Consider the following 23,137-nt stretch of genomic DNA (forward strand, 5'->3'; position numbering starts at 1 on the left):
CTGATGTGTACCCTCATTATAGCTATTTATTATATGGCATGTGTACCACTCTCAGTCAGTTTAATAGAAAGTCCTTTAAGGCTTACTATCAGATCAAATTTCATTCTAAAATTGTATTTTATTAAAATAAGCCTTCTGAGAACTTATGGAGAAACAAAATAATGCCATGATACAATATTAAAAGATTAAAAATAAAAAAAGAGCTTTCCTGACAAAAAGGGGAAAAAAAGGTAAAATAATCTAAGTGTAAATTTAAATCTTAAATTTTTTACTTCATATAAGTAAAACAAGTCTCTCCAATGAGAAAAACATTGCACTTTCAAGATTTTTGTAACTTACAGTGAAATAGCATAGAGTATGAGTGTTAAATGAAAAATGAAAAACCATTGCAAGATAATAAGCATTTCTACATGTCTTTGGGTTTGAACCCCCCTTTTTTGAAAAGGAAATAGAACAATCAAAACAAAATACATACAGAAGAAACAACATTGAGTACATCACAAAAACAAGTAAGAAACACATTGGCTAAAGAACCATCAATGTTGTTACCAGTGGGGGTTCCAGGGTTTGGAAAGGGAAGGTAGTACCAGTCAGAGGAAAATCAGGACAAGGAGCTTACGATGCGGACAGCACAAAGAAACAGTTGGAATAGAGCAATAAATCTCACATCCATGTTGACTCAGTACAGGGCTTTCTATGTATTGCCAAGGTGGACATGGGACCTGAAACAAGCACTGCCCTTGAGGAAAAGTTGACTCTATTCCCATAAGTGTCAACAGCAGTTTTTCTTTGACTTTGGCAAGAATAGTTTCAGGCTTATAAGTCATAAACTCAATGACAATTACTCATTAATATGCTTCTGCATCAGATTCAGATGACATGAGAAACAGGCTACAGTGCACATTTTATATCCCATCATTCCCTTGGAAATCAATAAAATTATCTTTAATTGAGGTGTAATTAATTAGTTCTGGAGTAAGTATCTCCCTCAAAAAAAGGAATGGGAGAAAACATTTCCACATCTTTGGTACTTTCTTTGCAGTATTTACAGATGTTTATTCATAGGATTCCAAACAGACATATGATCTCAGGTATCCCATAAAATCTAGGATACTTTGAAACTGTTCACTACGGGAGTCTCCCCACAGACACACTGGCTGGGCTTTCATAATGCTATCAGGTATTAATACCAGTACATCTACAGCTCTTATGTAAACTACTTTTCAATGAATTGAAAAAGGTGTGCTTCATAATACAAAAAAATACTATTATTTGAAAGTAGCATAATATCAAGAATAATGTAACCCTGGAAAGGAAAAGTTTTGGTTTGACTTTGCTTTGTTCTGTTTTCTTGAATTTTCAATAGCTGGACGTTAATACATAAAAAGGGTGCTGTTAGCAAATATTATCCCTTTGTGCCAAGAAATCTTTGACATAGTGTGATTACCGTATCTTGACATTGCTGCTGCTCAGTAACAAAGAAAACAAAAAAACATGATGCTAAGTGTAGAATTTTGTTAGTCTGCCAAATAAAAATTTCCACTGAGAAAACAAGTAAAAATCCAGACCATCCCCCTCCCCAACATTTGGCTAATGAAAAGATATCTGCTGTGTTTGAGCTTATTGTTTCTGCTGAATGGCATACACATTTTGTATTTTAAATTCTTATCCCTCATGGCGACAGGAACATCTCATGGCAACTGCTCCTACAAAGCTCTTCCTTTACTTGAAGTTAGGAACCTTTGAGATATAGGAACCTTAACACATCAAGTAGCTTTCAGAGCAAGGAAGAACCACCTGTAAACATTATTGATTCCTCTAAATTAGTGACGCACCACCTCTTTCTTGTATCAACTCCTGACTGCATTAGATAAACCTAGCCAGTGGCAAGTTGTCTCCTTACTAACCACCCTCAAATCCTCACTGGATCCACCACTGATTTCCTGTGCTTGCACAAATCAATGCAGCGATAAAGCCACATTCAATACACAACATAAATACTACAGGAGGACTATAGCACAAGGCTTTGTGTATGTATAGGTATACTTTTTTTTTTTTTTTTTTTTTTAAACATTCATCCATTGCAAATACTGGGCTCACTAAAATGAAAAGAAATTTAAAAGAACAGGAAAAAAAAAAAAGGGTTTAAAAAAGCTTGCTGCTCTTACATCTAGTGTGCCAGTCACTGTGCAAATCCTGAGAAAGGGAAGAAGAACGTGGGGAGAGTTGACACAAAACCCAAGAATTTTGGAATACGCAATTGTAATAATAATAGAAGAGAACCCACCAGTTTAAGTCTTACAGGAACAAAAAATCTAATGGTGCTCAGGAGCTGTACAGTGCTGACACAAAGCTAAGAGCAGGAAAAATAAAGAATAGGCAGTTGTTTTTAATAATTACCACGCTCATGAGTGATGACTGAGGAAGGGAGGACAGGACAATTAGTTCAAAGAAAAAGAAACAGGGGAAAAAAGAAAAAAAAGGTTGAGAAATAGTTTTTAGCAAATACAAAATATAGTTAGTATTGGTTTTGGCAAAATTAGTTCTGTACTAAAAGAGAAAGATCAAATAAACAGAAAAGAAAAAAAGTCCCTCCAATGAGGAAGCACAAAAATACTCTAATATAGGTAGAGTCAATTATGCAGCATTTAAGATTTATTTATAATTTCATGCAAAATCAGTCATTTCTAGAAACAGAGGCAGTGGTCAAAAGAAAAATGAGCCGATATCTTGAGAGTCCATTTCAAAATCCAACATTATAGACAATAAATTTAATTACTTAGTAGTAGAAATGTTGTCCAAAAGAGCAAAATATTGTGCAGAATAATCTTCAGTAAAATATGAAAGTAATGGCCAAAACCTTATATGCCAGATAGCTGCATCCATGCTCAATCCATGACCTTGTGACAAAATTTTATCCACATGGGTTCACTTTATTTTGTTCACTCATGTAAGTCTAGCAGGATTTGTTCTATAATTTAAAATGTGGGAGCACTTCTGAAGAAGCAGCATTTATGATTGTTCTTGAAGTCATTCAGTCAAATTTAATAGTTCATTATATTGATTTGAGTCAAGCAGTTGAATATTCAAGAAATACGCCACATAAAAGAGCTACAGGCACAACAGCCAATGAGATATGCAGTTTTGCAGGTATGAATTATGAGCCCCAAATGCAATAATGATTTTACAGTCAAGCTTTTTTACCTTGTTTTTAAGATAAAAAACATGTTAAAAGATTAGGTCACTGTAGGATTAAACATAAAAATGCATTGTAAAAAATACTGAAGATACAGGGAGAAAATGTGCTTTGGTAGCTCTATTAAGTCACATATGAATGAACCTAATGTTTCCAGACAATCACAGTAAGGGGGTAGTAGAACTTACTGTCAGACAGAAGAAAGAAATTGACAGTGAACTGACAACATAGAGGGTACAAAGCCAAATTGGTTCAAAGGCAAAAGTAAAGCGAAAATTTCGTAATATTTCCCCAAAGACAAACAGAAAAGAATTATTTCAAAGAAAAAGCTTTCCCAGCAGACTTTTTTTCCAAACAGCAGATACAGTTCCCTTGACCTCTAATATTTAACTTACGGCTTAACTAAATTGTCTGGTTTTCATTCCAGCCAAGACAGTTTAAGAAATCATGTGGGAACTCTTAATTTCATTTTATGCTGGAACTGGTTAGGGACTTCTGAAATGTTTTACATGCATAAACACTGCTGTTTATAACTAGCATCTGTTTTCAATTTTACATGTAATGTCTTCACTTCTTCAGAATGATGGGTAAGAGTCCTCTGAGACTGTTCTGAAACTCAACACATGCTAGTGATTTACTATTGACAAGCATGGGCTTAGGTAGGCCAATTAAATATAAACCACTCTTAGGAATCATATTTTAGCTTCAGCATCTAGATATGTATTTACAGGATTCTTTCAAATTCAGCTTGCTTCTGCAAAATGTAAAAGAGAGAAGTTCACAGGTCATTTCTGTTAAATCGATAGTACCTGATCCCTCTTCAGTCACCATGCCAAGGCCTTCTGCTTTGTTCTGACGTTCAAACGCATTTAGGTCAAGAACACTGCAATGAGAAAAATGACATTTGTCCTGTGATTAATTAAATATATGCAATATTTCATTTTGTGAAAGATAGAGAAGGATTTGTGATTTCCTTTAAGTATATAATCATACTAGTGTCAAGAAGATACATTTCAGTGGCTTAACGTGTGTCTGCTGCAAGATTACAAAACTCAGCTCTACAGACTTAACCTGCTTTTGCCCTGCTGATGACAATAGAATTTAGCTCTTTATGATTGACCAAAAAAAGGGAATGTATGTGTTTATGATATACATACACATTTTAGGGGTTACAAAGAAGCCATATTATTGACTACTTTAATATAATAGGCCAGTTCATCCCAAGCAGCAAGGTCCATTAAGAAACTATGATGTCATTAGTTCCACTCAGTGTTCCTCTCCCTCCGTGTTCTGAAAAACCAAAGCTGCCAAAGGGGAATATGTATTCAACTAACAGATTTAAGGAACATATACTCTTACATATTTCCATTTGTGAATCTGCAAAGTTCTGCCTTTCATGGCTTAGCATGTCAGCTAGCCACAGATAACTTTTGCTCATAAGCAAGAATGTTTATGAAAGTCAGATGAATGTAGATGAACCACAGCAGTAGTTCTGCTGGCAAGAAACCTCACTGATTTCAAAATGAAACTTGGCCAAAGACAGTATTAAGAAAAAAGGATATAACATGGTGCCCTTGACATAACAGAAGATGGAATCACTTGATCCAGGAAGCCCCTTTTAGTCCTATGTTTTATGTTCATTAATACATTATTTATTGACATGGTTTATTCTTAGGAATTTTATATAAAGCATTTATATATATATTTATATATATAAAATCAATATAAACTGTCAAGAAGCATGAATGGACAAAAAAGTCACAGTACCTTCACAGTTTATTAAAACACAATATTCCATTCCTTTTTCTGCCTTCTAAAAAGTCCTATTAATAGTTCTAAGAAAGTTGGGTTTTCCCAACATCTTTATGATTCCTTAATATTGATCATTAACCTGGTCTCTGCAGGATTACAGGATACCTCCAGAGTTAAGAAATAGTCCCTGAGGAATGCTCCTAACTCTGGAGTTGTGTTGTGGCATATCTCAAGTAGACACAAATGCCATAAACATTTGTGAAAAGAGCTCTTTTACCAAGGTAGATCCATATCATATGAAGATTTTCACACCATGAGCACCACCTTGTCCTTTACCCCAAAACTAGCACATTACAGTCCCCAGGTGGTATTTGCAAAAAGTATGCAGAGGATCTTTCCAAAACTGTAAATCCTGTGGAATAAAACCTAAATGCAAAATAATAAATTTTTAAAGTAGATATTTCCTTACCTACAGGACTGCATAAGACCAGCAAGGCTCTGAAAGAACCCCACATCCTTTTTATCCTTGAGGTAGTCAAGCATTTTCTGCAGTAAACACAAATAATTCATGCAGAGAATTAATATTTATACTACGTGTTAATCTAGTTAACTTAATACTATATGGATTCTAGATTCCTAGTGATGCTGGTGGTTTGAAATACCTCTAATATTTACAAATTAGATAAAAGAATCTTGCAGAGAAAACTCCAGGTATCAAAAATAAAAGGAACATTTAATGCTCATGTCCTTTACAAAAAAGAAGGTCATCCATTTTGGATATTCATTCCTAAAACATTGAAAGTAAAGATAGTTACTAAAGTCAACATAGCCAGCAGAATTTAGTGTTTAATATAAACACAATCTTGCCACTACTAGGCCACAAATTTGTATTGACACTACCATTTCAGCACTGGGCTGGGCTCGTCATAACCTCAGTTTGGTTTAGATTATTTTGGCTGCAACAGCATATTAGTAGTCATATGTGTATTTTTTAAATCTGTTTTAGCTTTATTGTCATGTGTAATACCTATCTGATAATAGATTGCAATAACGAGAGGTTAGTCAGTGCAGTGAACTCTGATTCTAGAATGCAATGTGTTGTTGAGTGATGACACCAGAGGTCCCAGTTGTGAACAAAAAACACAATGCTCAAAGATCAATCTTAGTAGGAATGTTACAAGAATTCACACTGTGAATTAGGTGAAACCCTTTTTGCAAATAACAAAATTAATGGGAAAAATGGATAATAAGTAACCTCCAAAATGAAAGAGCACATAAGCAAATAGTGTTAACAAAATGTATCAGCATAACCCCAAGTAGACCCAAGATCACAGAAAAAGAACACCCTCATCAACACCACCATAGTAATCAAAGCAAAGAACTCCAGAGGATGATGATGACTACTTTTCAAAACCACTTCTGTACCTCTCCCCCCACCCATACCATTCTTCCCAAAGAAGTCTGAAGAGTTGATCTTAGGACCTAAAGGAAAATTGGAAAGGTGAGCGTAACACCAGAGAAAACAGGTGGAAATGAGGCAACTGAAAAAATAACAATTCTAACTGTATTATTGATGCTTTTATAAGTACGTAATTTAGACTAGTAGTATTAGTATTATTGTAACCATACTAATAACTGTTTCCTTCATTCTAATTAGTTAAGACTTTATCAAGTAATTTTTAAAAATTTAGATCGTAGCATTACAAATTCAGATTAAATAACTAAATAAGTGGTTGCTTAACTTGGGACCTTAACTGTTCCCAGCTGTCTGTATTCTTCAAATTGTCCTACAGCAATACAGTAATGGAAGGAATGAAGCCTTCTGGGCTCAGGAATCTTCAACTAGTCCAGAACACTGAATGTACTCTGTATCAGTCACTTCTCCTCAACAGTGCAGAATACTGTTAATATATCAGACTTGTCCACTGCTCACCACATTGTCTTACTATAGATTAGTAAATCAAGTCTGGGTTCTCTGCTTTTATCACCAAGACTCTCCATGGCATAAGCTAAGGACTTCTGAAGTTGTATAACATTTTTTTTTAGTGAAGACGGGGGCCAGCAATTTTGCTCTGCTGGCTACAGGACAATGGCAATCTCCCAAGAAATCCTTCCCTCCCACAGAATTCTTCTAGAAGTTAATCCTTTAACATAATATTTCCCCCTTCTAGCTGAAGTGCAAAACAAATTTCTTCTAGCCTTGTATTCTATAGATTAATTATAAATATATGAATAAGAAATATATAACTAGCAAACAAGGTACTTTTGTACACTATTTTCTTCTGGGAACGAGAGTAAGAGGATAAACAGCATCTGACAAATTGTCACATTACATAATGCACTACTACAATAATAATGGCCATGGTATAAAGATCTATACTGACTAGAATGGGTGAAAATAAATTAGTACCTTACCTGTTGAACGGTAGAATTTCCTCCATTTAAGATGGCAATCCCTAGCTTTAGGGTAGCTGCAACCATTGGCCCCATCTCACCTTAAAATTATTTTAAAATATACTTTTAGATCACATATAAAAATAAGAATGTTCTATTAACTTATCCATACAATGACTTAAATGGTAATTTATCAGGAGAGGCTTTTGTGTTTCTCTTGTAAAACAGACCTATTTTTGTTTCACTATCTCTAGTGTGACTTAGTATCTTCCCGAGTGCCTACAGACATAGTGTAACGCATACACAGCACACAAAACCAGCAAGATATAAGACAGGAAGAACTGAGCTCAATGGATATAAATCACATTTCATTCGCTAGAGCATCCAAAAGTTGACTTAAGGCTGGGTGCACAATTTTAAGCTAGATTTCAAGTTTAACAATGTGCCTCCTCTGCATGCCAGTCTAGATATTTTTTTCCTGTTTCTTCAGATAATGACGGTGATCCAAAGCATTTAGTTACAGTAAATGAAATTTGTAAACAGGAATTTTTAAAACATCACTACTGTAGAAACAAATCACAGAACAGACAATGAAAGCGTCAAACCTTAGAGTAAGATGGTGTCTAAGGGACAAGAGCATCATTTACACTTCTGAAATGTTTTATAAAAATACACCAATAAAGTAGATATTTGGGGAGTGGGGGGAAAAAAAAGGACCAAAGTCTACACCTACTTCAGAACTGTACACATCCCAGAATTTGGGGGCCTTTTTGTCATTGCATACTGCTAAAGCTATGAACTTTTTCACACTTCCTCTCTATCATCACTAGAAAAATTATTATTAATAATAATAATAATAACAACAACAACCTCATAAGAATTATTTATTATACTTCTCTGGATTAGCTCTCCATAATTTTTGAAATTTTGGGTGCATTTTGAAAGCAAACTTTAGTGCCAAACATCTGCAGCCCAATAAGAATTACAATAATTTCAAAGATCACTAGAAATAAGATTTAATATGTTTTGTGGCGTAGATTACATTACCTTTACTAGCACTGATTGTCTGCAGAACCATCTCAGCAGCACCCCGGTCATGCAGTCTGGCTTGTTGATACAGAAGTTTTTGCTTTTCCATTTCTTTTTCCTGAATAAAAATTCCAGTCATTTAAGATGAGGACTTCAGTTACTATCAGTTCTCCAAAGGTTTTTGGTTTTCTCTTAGTATATGGGCTCTATGGCAACATCATGGACCATTTTAATACATACAATGCTACTGAACAGATATTTAACATGTTCAAGTAATATTCTCCCCTTGGTATTTTTCTTTAATATGCTTTTAGCAGTTTATCTGAAAAGAATCATCTCAATTGTAAATCATTAGGTTAGTTCAAAGCCCATGTTCATTATATATATATATACTGCATATATAAAGCTCGCACTTTTGTGCCATGTTTTTGTGCAACAGTTCATACGCTTAATAATCTTCTATAGCGTGACCATAACTTCATACTGCTCAGTATGCGGCTCTTGAGTTGCAAGTTGTTGCTGAATACCAGAGTAACAGAAGCATCTGAGAATTTTTTTCAAAACATATCATTATATTACAATATAGATTGCCCACCCTACCAACAGAATATTTGATAGAATACACTGTGCTTTTATATTTTACATTCTCTAGCGGCAACAAACAATACTGCATGGCGTTGCTTGAGCAATGGTGAAGTTTGTTCTTTATAATTTAAACTACTACCGAAAACATAAAGAAGAACATAAAGAGCAAACATAAAGGCACAGTTAATTCCAGATGAGTTTGAACTTTCACCAAGTTAATTGAAGTTTGCTGGAGAATTGAGGATGACTAAGCAGTATAAGTTGCAAAATGGAAGTTGCATAGAGCCCTATGACAGTGAGTCCATCGGATGGCGTGGTAAAAAGCTTACTCAAAAAGAACATGACACAATCAGTTAGTATCATGTCCAAAAACACAACGCCCAAAACATGTATGACCTAAAAGCAGGAACAGCTGCAGCAGAAGTAGCCAGAATGACAGCTTTGCTGCCATAAACTTTCCATCCAAGTTACGGAAAAAAGACATTGGAAGATGGAAGAGGTTTAAAAAATGAAGGCTTGCTAAATAGAGGGTATGAGTAATAAATTAAAAAAGAAGAGGTAAAAAAGAGAAATATGTTCAAATGAATGAAAAAGAAACCTTTAACTCAAAAGCAAACCAACACAGACATTTATGCTGTTACCAGAGAGTTCTCGCCGAGGCTGGCAAATTTGTTTCTTAAATCTTTGATAATATCGTGCTGCGGAAACAAAATTCATCAGGGTTTTTTTTTCACACTATTAGCTCTCCTGTGGTTAAATTGTATCTTTCTTTTTTCTTTAAATTATGTGACAGATCTAGATGGAGGCACAAAAAGGAAAAAAAAAATGGCAGCTTTGCTTCATATTTAGCCATGCTAAGGTTTGAAAGTTTTGCCTTCATGTTTAAACCTCTTCCTGGGAGTTCAACAAAAACAAAACAGAAACATACACACATACACACACGCGCACACACACACCACACACACAAACCACCAGAAAATCATGACATCACAGGTTCAATATAGCTACAATAAAATATTTTCATTTGCTTCAGATGCCACTGAAAATTGATCAGTGTTTCTTTTTTTAAAAACTATTTCCTATTTCTAGTTACTTTTAGTTTTAGACCCAACAACCTTTCATTTTTCTTCCATTGCAGGATTATTCACAAGCGTAACATCAGCTATACTACTTTCATTACACAATGTTTTTTTGGTAAGTTTATAAGAATGCTTATAGTGAGGATGCATCTGCATAATCTACAGACTAAAAGAACGGGTATGCATACTTCTTGCAATGGCACTATAGAAGAACAGCAGAAACAGGCATTGCCAAACAGCTTAAAGTGAGAAGAGTGGCATTTTCCATGAAAATTGGGCTGTCTAGGTAACTAGTAACAAAGCAGACCAAAAAAAAAAAAAAAAAAAAAAAAATCCACCAACAAAAAACCCCAAAGATTTCTTCTAAAAGCAACCATTCCTTTGATGATAACCCCCAAAGATCATGAGATCATGGTTCCTTCTTCAGCTTGACAATGCTTTTTCATTGTTGCTTTCTCCATGCAATGTTAATACATACATATATATATATATATATATATATATACACATGTGATGGCAGCGCTGATATGAAGTGGGCCACCCATTGCATACAAAGCATACTAAAATAATACAGCTGCTGGCTGGTCAAGGTATCCCCATTTCTCTAAGCTGTGCTTACCGCTAACACTGTTACCTGTGCTACCAGCACAGTTTTTTGCACTTTATTGTGCTTGCCAGTTGATGTCAAGAGAACTACCAAAATAATCAGCCAGTGGTTTAAATTTTCTGTCATTCACAAAACCATGACAACAACAGCAAAAATACTTCATACTAAATGAAATGTTTAAAGTAATTCACCAGAATTTAAAAAAAAAAAAAATCAAAGAAAAACCAAGTTATTTTATCTTGGGTGTTTTCCATTTATATGGGAAAAAGCTGACCCCTTAGAAAAGTACATACATGTATTCCCATATTATAGACTTTCTCCAGCAACCTACCAAATGAAGGAAACCTTTCCAGCATATTCTTTGAAAGCAGAGACTCAAACATTTTCTACTTCATTCTTTTTGTTTTCTAAATCATTACAAGCAACCGTATGCCAAAAAAACACGTTGGGCAAAATCACAAGTTTTAGCTTGAATTTGTAGGCAACAAACTTGCAAAAACTTGATATTTCAGGATCTTTACCTGACAAATGCGCCACTGAAATTGTTTATTTTCTTGTAATCCATACAAAGAATGATTCTTGGACTCTCCCTTGCAGCTAAGCTATATGGAGAGGTTTGTTTGCTGCTACCACTAAGCTTGCAGCCATGGAGCGCAGGCGTATGATCCTACTTCTACAGAGCATTCTTTTTTTATTATTATTTTAATATGAAATTATGAAATAGTTAAAGAGTAAACAGAGTAAACAAAAAGATGGAAAGGGAAGAAATTACTTTCAACTCAACTATTCTAAGATGAATGCTTCTCCTTTGAATTGTCTTCATATTTTATACTTTTCAAGACCTCTGTTTGGTCCAGAGAATAATTCGTATTAGACAGGTCTTACACTGGCAAAACATCTGTTAATTTCAGTGTCAGGCATGCATGACTACAAGCTATGTATTAAAATATAACATCAAGTAGTCAAGCAGAATTTTTTTATATTTTTATATATATACATATATATATATATATATATATGTATATCTTCATATGTATTAAGGCCTTAAGGTCAATACATGCTGGTTTATGCTCTATAAATAAAGTTGAATTTTTCCTAAATCACTCATTTTGGACTCCACCATCTCTAAAAAGAGTATAGACAAAATGAAAACATAATGCATTATAATTCCTGAAGGTTAAATATGTAGGATTTTAAGAGCATTAGAGGTGTTTATCGAATATGCTTTCCATATTACTTAGAGAAATATTTCAATCCCTGCAATTTCACACTCATATTTCTGCTTCTGCTGAAAGTCTCAACCCCAGATTTTTTTTTTCAGTTGAAAAGTAATTTTTAACTAGCCAATCTGATATCCATTATTATACCTCACTGAGTTAAGTATCCTTTCTGTATTGAAACATGTCATTATACAGATTATCATACATCAAAAGGAATCCTTTAAAGTACAGATGGTAAAATAAGGCAAACAGTAAATTTAGAGACTACTAAACTGCTAGCATGTAAAATAATTAAAATACAATTAATCTCAAAAGTTAATTTTATAACAAATGAATGGCCATTCTAAAGCTATTTCTCTGCCACCTGCTGTGCTTTCTTGTTCTATGTACTGTTCTATAATTTAGGAATACTGATGTATCTCAGTGCCAGGCATCTATAAGCCTTCTATCATTTGATATTACTTCCATGATACAAGTAAATACTTCTGAAAATGCTTGAAAGTGGTGTCTAAGTATCATCACTAAAAAAGATAAATAGGTTCATAAATTAACTACCACATTCTTAGATATATGCAGTCAGTGGCAGTCTGTTAGCAATTTTTTAATTTCCTCAAAACTATAGCTATTCATTTTGAATGCAGTAATTCTTTACAAGACTTTAGAACACTGGTAGACTTCCTCTAGTAGGGGATTTATTAAATATTAAGTAAACATATGCTTTTATCTACTCTATCTTAACTCAATGACTTCATAAAATTTGAAAATATTCCCTGCATTCATCTTTACCACTGTTGGTGCTAAATAAATAGTAACATTAAAAATAAAATGTAGCTAGGAAAAACATGTATGCAAAAAACTCTGTTTTGATTTGATTGGCTGTAAACAATATTCAGCTTTCTTGGGCATTAGCATAAGTATTTTGTAAGATGGTGACGTGAGAGGAAAGGTAGTAACATTGATCTAAAAAGTATCTGGGAAAAAAGAGAATTTAAGAGGAGCAAACCATTTTATTAATGATTTTTAAACAAATTTCAGACAAGATAGCAAAAAGCTATTATATGCTTCATAATATAACAGCTGAAAAGACACAGGAATTGTAGCCATCATTCAACAAAATTATTTCTTGTATTCACACCAATATTCAGAGAAAGAAGTACTGGTGTTCTGCTGACTCTCCCCAGTAATAAACGCCTGGGAGGAAAAATATTTACCATTAGATTTTATGATGTAACTATGTTACTCAGTATCAATAGTTAGCACAATAATACACATGGGCACAAAGTAAGGAATGTTTTATCAACATTATATTTTACATTTCCTAGCATTTGAATAATCTGTATTAAAAACTTTAATGTTATATTACAAATATATTTTGTTCATACAATATATATACAAAAAACCATATACTAAACTTAAGAAAATACTACTCTGTGTTAAAATCGGACTAAATTTGAGCTATAAATCCACAGGAATAAAGATATCCTGAAATATAACCTTCACTACAGATTTTATTTTGTTTTGGTTAGAATGTCTCCATTTCAACTTGCAGCAGTATCCTTACTGATGTCGTCATGTTCATACTGTCATTCATTTATGTCTGCCTCTCTGGCAAGGAAGTTAGTTTTCTTTCCTACATCCTGTCTCCATATTCTTGCCATGCTGATGAGATCACTTAACATATTCATTCCTATTCAAGTAGATAGCAACTGACAAAGTATCGAGTCTCTAAAAGGAAAAATATTGTATTGGGTGACTTTCAAATCTATGTATTCTCAGTTTCCAATATTTTTCTCCGCTGGTACGTACCTATAAAACTATACATTACTTTCAAACTGTGTCACCCTTTCTTGCTTAAAGTTGGGTGACAAATTTGATGTATTTGAAATAACTGACATCATAGATGTCTAACTTTATATAGGAATAATTTAAAAAAAAGGGTAATGGATCAGTTAGAAGATTCCACTATGATGGGAATTGAATCAGTTAGTTGGAGCAGAAAATCTTATGTACAGGGATAGGTTTGGTAAGATTACGATGTAATTACTGCATTAAAAATAAGCAAAGAACCTGGAAGCTACAAATGGTCACTTAATCACGACAATGTATTTGTTCTTCAAAGTACATCACTCCTTTACCCCAGGACTGCCAAAGGCCCTGCCTTACCTAGATCTCAACCAGTTCTGTTATGCTGCAGCAGTGAAGCATGGAGTGCCAGCTGGTGTTTGAGTTGAAAGACAGGGCAGATGGATGTCTGGGAGTACTCTTGAAAAGTACCACACTAATGCTGATATGTGTAGCAGAAACAATGTAGGGGGAAGGAGATGCTGATAAACACAGAAGATGGGAAACAGCCAGAGGATGCAATGAAAGATCTTAATGAATAGCCTTAAATCATCATTTATCACTAAGCCCCTGAACTGAAACCCAGAGAAAAGCATGGGAATACTATTCACTTTGTCGAAAAGAGATTCTCTACAAGACTTTTGCTGCACATTTCCCATAGTCAATGGGAGGTTATTCATATAGCCCAAAACAGCCTTAATATATAGGCAAGAAACTAAGAAACAGCTGACCCTATAACAAAGAATGTATTAATGGCACTGACCCTATGTTATTGATATTATAAAATAGATTTTGGGGAATCAAAACACTGCAAACAAGTAGGAGCAAATGAGAAGTGAAGGGCTGGCCATCTAGTAACGGACACCATAAATTCTCTAACTGGATTAAAGACTCTTTTTGGGGGTTGTTTGCATAGAATAAAAAAAAAAAAAAAAACCCCAAAAAAACCAGTGACGGAAATGGGGTGGTGGGGAGAATAAGCAGAAAAAAAAAGGTGGTCCTGGCATTAACAAATAGCACAGTATCAACACCATCAGTACATAAGAAAGAACAAAAGAACTCTATCCCCCTTATGATAACATGTAAAAACTGATCAAATCGTACTTAACCATAGGTTTGTGCGTTTGTAGCACAAGTAGTTTATCCTGGGAAGAGTATAGGGATGCTGCCAGGTTGTGTAGGGATGGGGTCAGGAAGGCCAAAGCACATCTGGAGCTGAACTTGGCAAGGGACGCAAAGAATAATAAGGGCTTTGACAGATAGGTCAGCCAGAAAAGGAAGGTCAAAGAAAGCGTACCCCCACTGATGAGCACGAGTGGCAAACTGCTAACAATGGACAAGGAGAAGGCTGAGGTACCTAACAACTTTTTTGTTTTGGTCTTCACTGGCAACCTCTCTTCCCACACCTCTCAAGTGGGTGGACCACAAGACAGGGACTGGGGGAGGAAAGTCCCTCCCACAATAAGAGAAGATCAGGTTCATGACCACCTGAGGAACCTGAACATACATAAATCTATGGAACAGATCCTCCTAGAAGCTAGGCTAAGGCAGATGGAGGACAGGGAGGTGATTTGAGACAGCCAGCATGGCTTCACCAAGGGCAAGTCCTGCCTGACCAACCTAGTGGCCTTCTACGATGGAGTGACTACATCACCGGACAACGGAAGAGCTAAGAATGTCGTCTATCTGGACATGGTCCCCCACAACAATCTTCTCTCTAAACTGGAGCAACATGTATTTGATGGGTGGACTGTTTGGTGGATGAGGAATTGGTTGGATGGTTGCATCCAGAGGGTGGTGGTCAACGGCTCAACGTCCAGATAGAGATCGGTGACAAGTTCTCTCTGTCCCTCAGGGGTCCACATTGGGACCAGTACTGTTTAATATCTTCATCAGTGACATAGAGAGTGGGATCAAGTGCACCCTCAACAAGTTTGCAGATGACACCAAGCTAAGTGGTGCAGTTGATGTGCCTGAGGGACAGGATGCCATCCAGAGGGACCTGGACAAACTCGAGAAGTGGGCCCATGTGAACTTCATGAGGTTCAACAAGGCCAAGTGCAAGGTCCTGTGCTTGGGTCAGGGCAAACCCCAGTATCAATACAGGCTGGGGGATGAAGGGATTGAGAACAGCCCTGCGGAGAAGGACTTGGGGGTACTGGTGGATGAAAAGCTGGACATGAGCTGGCAATGTGCGCTTGCAGCCCAGAAGGCCAGCCGTATTCTGGGCTGCATCAAAAGCAGGGTGGCCAGGTGGTGATTCTCCCCCTCTGCTCCACTCTGGTGAGACCCCACCTGCAGTACTGCGTCCAGCTCTGGGGTCCTCAGCACAGGAAAGACATGGACCTGTTGGAGCGAGTCCAGAGGAGGGATGAAATGATCACAAAATGATCACAGAGATGGAACCCCTCTCCTGTGAGGACAGGCTGAGAGAGTTGGGGTTGCTCAGCCCGGAGAAGAGAAGGCTCTGGGGAGATGTTATTGCAGCCTTTCAGTACTTAAAGGGGTCTTATAAGGAAGATGGGGACAAACTTTTTAATAAGGCCTGTTGCGATAGGACAAGGTGTAATGGTTTTAAACTAAAAGAGGACAGATTTAGACTAGATGTAAGAAAGAAATTTTTTATGATGAGGGTGGTGAAACACTGGCACAGGTTGCCCAGAGAGGTGGTAGATGCCCCATCCCTGGAAACATTCAAGGTGAGTTGAAGTTGAAGATGTCCCTGCTTATTGCAGAGGGGCTGGACTAGATGACCTTTAAAGGCCCCTTCCAACCCAAACTATTCTCTGATTCTATGTATAAATCATTTGTCCTGTAGTTGTGGCGAGTGAAACCATGTATTAGGTTGCATCCATTCCCTTATGGGTAGGAAAAACTAATGAGAAACACATTTTTGCATACTAATTGGAATGTTTAATTCCTAAGAATTGATACATTGTTCATGGAGTCTGACCTTAAGTCGTATCATTCTTTAACAATAATAGTTACCTATTGTAAATACATGGTATATGGTCACTCCATTTATGCAGGCTTTGTGACAGTGAGAGATAACAGTGACCATCTCCAATGGGCTAGAGCCTTAAGAGCTTGCATTATTTGTACATACTGAAACTTGCAAGTCTTTCTGTGCCTGAGATAAGTGACAGCACAATGTATCATTTTGACAAAAATCTAGTGAATACAAAAGTCTATCAACAAAGTTGCTACCAGTAACAGGGATGAAGAAAACTGACACAGGAAGCTCTATGTTCCCCATCTCTTTTCTTCCTGTGATGAGTCAATTTAAACCAATTGATTTTAAAAAGATGAGCTAGGTTTTGGTTCCTATTTGAGTTCCCATCCTACACATATTTAGAGCACATTAATATGTAGCAAAACCAGTAGAATCAGTGACTCAAATGCAGAAACCTATTTGCATTCAGCTAGTGAAACACTCTGATTGGAAAGAATTTCCTATCAGATAGAATCAAGGGGGACAGTGACACCAACTCTACGGGGAGTCAATTGAGTGTCTGTTCAATATGACAGAAAGTTAACTTAGAGACAAAGGGCAAGGAGCAAAGATAATCATAATAATTCAAAGCAAATACTAGCAGGCACATGCAGACAGGCACATAGGAATGCACAGACAACTTTATTGTGGGTTTATATTGTGACCTCCCTACTGCTGACACAGTGATCCCAATACAGATTATTTGTACAAAAATGAGACTACACTGCATGAGATATGGGCATGAAAATTGCTGATAAAATACACTTGTCGTTTTTATCACATTCTAAGCTTGCCCAAAGGTCTCTGTTGCTCTGGCTGTGAAAAGATTCAGGACTTCAAACACCACACATTTTTAAAGTCTAAAGGAGCAGTAGAGTTTTATTCCCATACAAATTGAACAGTCGGTCTTTTCACATGCACACAGAGCATGGAATAAAAGAACTGCCTTCAACATTGAACTTTGAGATAGACAGATTGACAGGCAGAAAGAAACACACAAAAGCGCACGCGCACACACACACACACAGCTGGTGTATCTTTACAACTGTTTCCTGTCATGTATGAAGGAACCGGGGATAATTTATTGTTGTGTTTTTTTCCCTTTTAAAACACTTCTCAATCAGCAAGACAGAAAATTTTCTACGGAGCATATAGCATTTAGCGTATGGTAACCAGGTAGGTAGAGTGATAGACATGTAGTATTTGAATAGCTGAATTAATGGAAGAAACCAAGAAGAAATTATACTATTAGATTGCTTATACGCATCCTTTGGGGTTTTGTAATAGGTACTTTATGTTTGTGGCAATTACAATACCTGTTAAACAACTTGTGAGTCTGTGTGAGTGCATTCATACACATATGATAAAGGATAATGCCCTTATTGTATGAGGGTGGAACAGATCTGTGCAAACTTTTGAAGGAGTAAGAGTGAAGTTGATCCTGGAATACATATTCTCGTTCCACAGCTGTATGGGAACGTCCTTCTTTTTGAAATGAATGATAATAAAAGTGCTAGCAAACAAAACACCAAAATTATCTTGCATTTTTCAATGGAGGTTATAATTATTCCCCATATTGCCACAGGCAATGAACTTTGGAGCTACTGACTGGAGTCTGACCATCAGCTAAATCTGTGCATTCTCAATCTCAAGCAAGTCAGCTCTACTTAGTGTAGCTGCCATTAGCCACAGCACAAATTACTATATTTAAACACCTCAGAACCAAAAATTAGCTACCCCCCACACCATACCTCCTCTCAGAACATCAACCTTGCAGCGCTACCAGCAAGCAGCCTGAGCCAACAATGGGAACTGAGACTTCTACTTGCATGAAGTAGGCAGTCTGGCTGGTGCTTAAGCCATGGGCCACCTTTTAGAAACAAATGGTGAGACTATCATGATGAGACACAAAAGACTGTGTAAGAAATTGAGTCAATAAAAAAATTAACACTGTGAAATTTCAGAGCTATTGCCTCTATGGTTTTAGTGAAAACATGGAACAACTAGGAGTCACTTCAGGTATGGAGTAGCTATGGAATTTCTATCAAATATTATCACAATGAAGGCTAAGGACTTAGTCTATTTCAAAGGATCTGAATCACAGATAAATTATAATATAATTGATGCTCTCTCTGTAACAAACATTAGAAACAGAATTCTACTACTATATAAGAAATGCATGTCTGCTAAGATACAGAAGAAAAGTCAAACTGCTTTCCCTTAAGAGCCAAATAAATGATTTTAATTATTCGAATTAAATTATAACCAGAAAGAAGATAACTGATGCACAAAAGGCAAGAACAGCAAAAACAATATGAACAAGCCAAATAACACTGTTCCCCAAAATGGCAATGTAATTTTATATGACATATTTTGCATAAATAATTCTTGGGGTCTTTAAAAAGAGTTTGTGCACAAGAAGGGTTTGGTAGAGATGTCATGCTGGAACTGAAATGTTAAAAACGTTTTCAAGACCCTTTAGTTGAACTTATCCAAGATGTTGGGCCTAGAAAATCACAAAATTAGACCCAGACAAATACACACATATTTTTTTGTTTTACCTTGCTGCGCTGTGATCCTGTCACCTTAAGGAAGGGCAAGGACAAGAAGTGAAATAGTAATAAGAAAAAGAAGTCCAAAATTTTTTTCTGCAGGTGACTGACCAAATACATATACAAAATTGTCTTTTGAACAGATTAATACATTATTTGAACATTAGTTTCATAGCTACAGAAAAAATAATAATGAGAAACAAATGAATAGGATCTTCTCTCAAAAGATAAAGTTGAATGCTGAACAAGGAACCCATTATAATTTAGGTCAGGAGCACTAATAAATCCCTTTTTGATAAATCTGTTCATTCACCTCAATGACTTCCTATTTGTAAATTTTCACATTTATAAGCACAAGACTTGATATCTAACAAGCATGCATGGGCTAACTGAAGAAAGCTTATAGAAATAAATATTCTTTGTTTAGTCAATGATACATCATACATTGCATTTCCAGGAAATAAAACAAAAAAAAAAGAAAAAAAAAAAAAAAGCACTGAAATTTGGATTCATACTTAGATATTTACCAAGAAACAGAAATTTATATATTGGGTAAGTTAGCTGTAACTCAACTGAACTAGAACTTCCGAGTGACTGAAAAGAATTTTGTATTAAATCTTTCTGATTTCCGTATACAGCCAAATAGGGAATACATACTTAACTAATTCAGTCCTATCTCATGCAGCATCACGTAGAAAACATACAGGGCATCTGATGTGTACAAAACAATGGGAGTAAAAGTAAACCACTCCTCAAAAATCAAAACAGCACAGGTAGTTTTATATCAAATCAATCAGCATATTAAGAAATATTTTAAGGCATAATAAAAGCATGCATTTCATGTTTCTATGTTTCAGTAAAGATATTAAATATAAGTATTAATTGATTTGAAAGATATAAGACAACTTTTAATGCCAGGATTATAATATGCTAAAATATATTAAAATATTAAAAATATTAACAAGCTAATTCGTTCACTGCCCCTCAGAACAGACAGATTTCTTGTAAACTCCATTATATTAATGGAAAAAGAGAGACAGATCCCAGAGCAAACACATGACAAGGACTCATCTCTTACTCTTGTAATCAAATCATCTAAGTGTGTTTCCTTATACAGTGATGATGACTAAAAACTCAACATTAAACAACAATAAATACAGATTTCCTATTCTCAACATAAGAAAAACCTTGGCAGTCTTGATGAATAAAAGCTCACCTTTTACTAGGAAGCACTAATATATATGTGAACATAAAAATACTGTATAAATTACTGATACTAAATGTAAATGACTACTGCAAAAAGTGGTATTATTTCAGTATTTTAATCACCCAATCTAAAGGTAGAATGTGATACTTTACAAGATACAGCCTGTTATTGTCAGACTTCCAGAATAAGTTACTACACATAATTATTTCTTTTCAACAACTAAAAAGTTAAAACTCAGTCAGATAAACATGTATGATTCTCTACATAATCTTACATTATGTGATACTACATATGTTTTTGTTTTACTGCTATGAATCTGGTGACTCATATCTGCCAACCCAGCTTCTGACATGCAGTTCACTGGCATAATAAGCTGCAGTAAGCCATGAACCAAGAAACATAAATGTCAGTTGGAAGCTATGAAATAATGTCTAACATGACAAGGAAAGCAAAACAGAAGTATAATCTTACTTCAAAACTCTTCACTTCTTCTTCACCATCATCATCTTCTTCATCATGGCAGCTCTGATACCATGTAGAAAGAAAACATTTACTGATAAGTCATGGGGGAAGGGGGGCTAAGCCTTCCTTCACTTTACACATAATTTCTCTTAATCTTCTTCATTAATTTTATTAAAACAGAAAAGATGCAAAAGATAACAAAAAAGTTACCTTTGCCATAATGTCAGCATAAGCCATATACAGGAAATCTTCTTCCAATTTGCTGGTTAATAGAGAGAGGAAAGGGAAAATGAGGAAGATTAGAGCCATTATAGTAGAACTGGAGCACCAAAATATTTTTAGGCACCTTAAAAATCTTTTCAAAGGATTTTTATGCTCATAATTAATTACAGAAGTCTTTTTGGAAAATGAGGACTTGATTAACTAATACAAACTGAAAAGTAAAGCCAGCTGCAAACACAGTGCTCAGAAATTCATAAACACCTTCCAATGAAGAGAACATAGTAAATTTTTAAATTATACCTAAACATACTTATATTTCACATTCATAATATAACTGTCAATAGGGAAGACAGACAGAAGAGAGAGGTGTAGTAAGTCCGGAACACAGCATTTATAACTGTAAAAAAGTGTATAGGGGCATCTATTTGTCTCTAGAAAACTCCTTACATGTCATTATCAGTCATATTAAAAATCTCTTTACATACCACAGGCTAGAGACGTTTGAGTGTAACTCAAACTCACCATACGTACATACGCACATTTTTTGGCCTAGCCTATGCAATCTCACTTCAGAGACATGTATAACTTCAAGTACAGCAGTAATCTGAAAATCTGCAAACATTCTGCAGTCTCCCACACCATCCCTACCATTTTTCAGTCAAGGCTGTTCGACTGAATAGCAGAATAAGTTGATGTAAAGGATCAACTCTTTTAAGGCTTTCATCTTCTTCTGGTGGTTCCTCCCCAGGTTTCTTTAGGGAAAAAAAAGATTTTAAAAGTATATTCAATTATCTATAGTGAAAAAATGGTTTACTCTGTGAAATTTATTAAACATATTACTCACATATGTAATTTTTATTTGGACAACCAGGAGGAAACAAGTTCCAAGCACAGTATGAAAAGCCTGAATCTTGACCGTGTTTATGACCATGAAGACTTACAAAGATGACACCAGTTGCAAAGCTTTGGATTTCCTCTCCTTATAAAAATTAACCCTCTTCCCTAGATTCTGAAAGTAACTTCAGTCTTTCACTGCTGTTACCCAGAATGAGTGGTAACCAGATGCCATCATTTGCTATTATATTTTCTGTTCCTCTCTATGTTACAAGCTCCATCAGCTAAAAATTAGAATCCTCTGTTCCAACTCTTATGCCAGGTATAATGTTCGCTGAGGAACTGTGAGAGGCTTTGAGGGAGAAGAAATCCAGACTTGAAGCTCACCAATAGTTTTAGACAGAAGGAGCCATATCTACGAACAACAGTAATGCTGGCAGGATGTAGAATTTTAGAAGATGACAAATCAATAATGTATAAAAAAAATATTTTTTATATATATATATGTATACACACACAAATAGTTTTTTCATGTGGTTATTTTGCTTTCAGGTTTAGACAGCTCTAGTTAGTTCACTCTAAAGAAAAATGTAGTCCTAAATACTATAATGGCAACCACGGAGGCAGTGTTTTGAAAAGAATCTATTAAAAATCTGTCCTCTGACTTCTTGTCTTTTGCCAAAAGACATTTCAGAAAGTAAGTTTTGCATACAAAGTTATTAACAAAATTGCTTCATCTAGACATATTTTTCTACAAAGCATCTGGTAGCTCAGAGAAAATTGGTTGCATAAATTATGCCCACTCTTCCTCCTCATTTTCACCTAGCAGGATATACTAAAATACAGATAAAAAAATTCCATGCATTGATAAGACTGCACAAGTAAGAAATTATTATGATGTCAGATGTTATCTGTTAGCAATAAGGAATGGTTGGCCACGTGACAGATATAAGGAAAATGGATTTTTTGCCTATTAAGAACAAGTTGTGTGTATTAGTGTCAAATACATTCCTGTGGGAATGCTTATAGATCTCTGTGTGTACTACACTTCGTATGTGCCTGTGAAATCCAGCTTTTCCACTCAGCTGTACCAATCATGACTGGTTACAGCTGAGAATTCACTTTAGTTGACATATATGCACAATGATTGTTTCGGATACTAGT

The 23,137-nt window shown here is 35.5% G+C and overlaps 1 protein-coding gene across 9 annotated transcripts in view; it reads right to left on the reverse strand.

Moving 5' to 3' along the window:
- The window catches only part of RYR2 (ryanodine receptor 2), a 456,533-nt gene that overhangs the window by 47,728 nt on the left and 385,668 nt on the right, over positions 1-23,137 (reverse strand). For 4 of the 9 annotated variants that reach the window (XM_041128384.1, XM_030034935.1, XM_030034934.1 and 1 more), the window contains 9 exons: positions 21,788-21,891; positions 21,128-21,179; positions 20,927-20,980; positions 19,258-19,281; positions 8,390-8,489; positions 7,364-7,443; positions 5,418-5,494; positions 4,006-4,079; positions 2,401-2,418 (listed from right to left, as the gene is read on the reverse strand). In XM_041128384.1, coding sequence (XP_040984318.1) covers positions 2,401-2,418; positions 4,006-4,079; positions 5,418-5,494; positions 7,364-7,443; positions 8,390-8,489; positions 19,258-19,281; positions 20,927-20,980; positions 21,128-21,179; positions 21,788-21,891 — 583 coding nt within the window. The remainder of the gene's footprint in view (positions 1-2,400; positions 2,419-4,005; positions 4,080-5,417; positions 5,495-7,363; positions 7,444-8,389; positions 8,490-19,257; positions 19,282-20,926; positions 20,981-21,127; positions 21,180-21,787; positions 21,892-23,137) is intronic. The other 5 variants (XM_030034940.1, XM_030034938.1, XM_041128385.1 and 2 more) reach the window with 3 other exon arrangements.

This window comes from Aquila chrysaetos, chromosome 13, assembly GCF_900496995.4.
Source record: "Aquila chrysaetos chrysaetos chromosome 13, bAquChr1.4, whole genome shotgun sequence".
NCBI classification, from domain to species: domain Eukaryota; kingdom Metazoa; phylum Chordata; class Aves; order Accipitriformes; family Accipitridae; genus Aquila; species Aquila chrysaetos.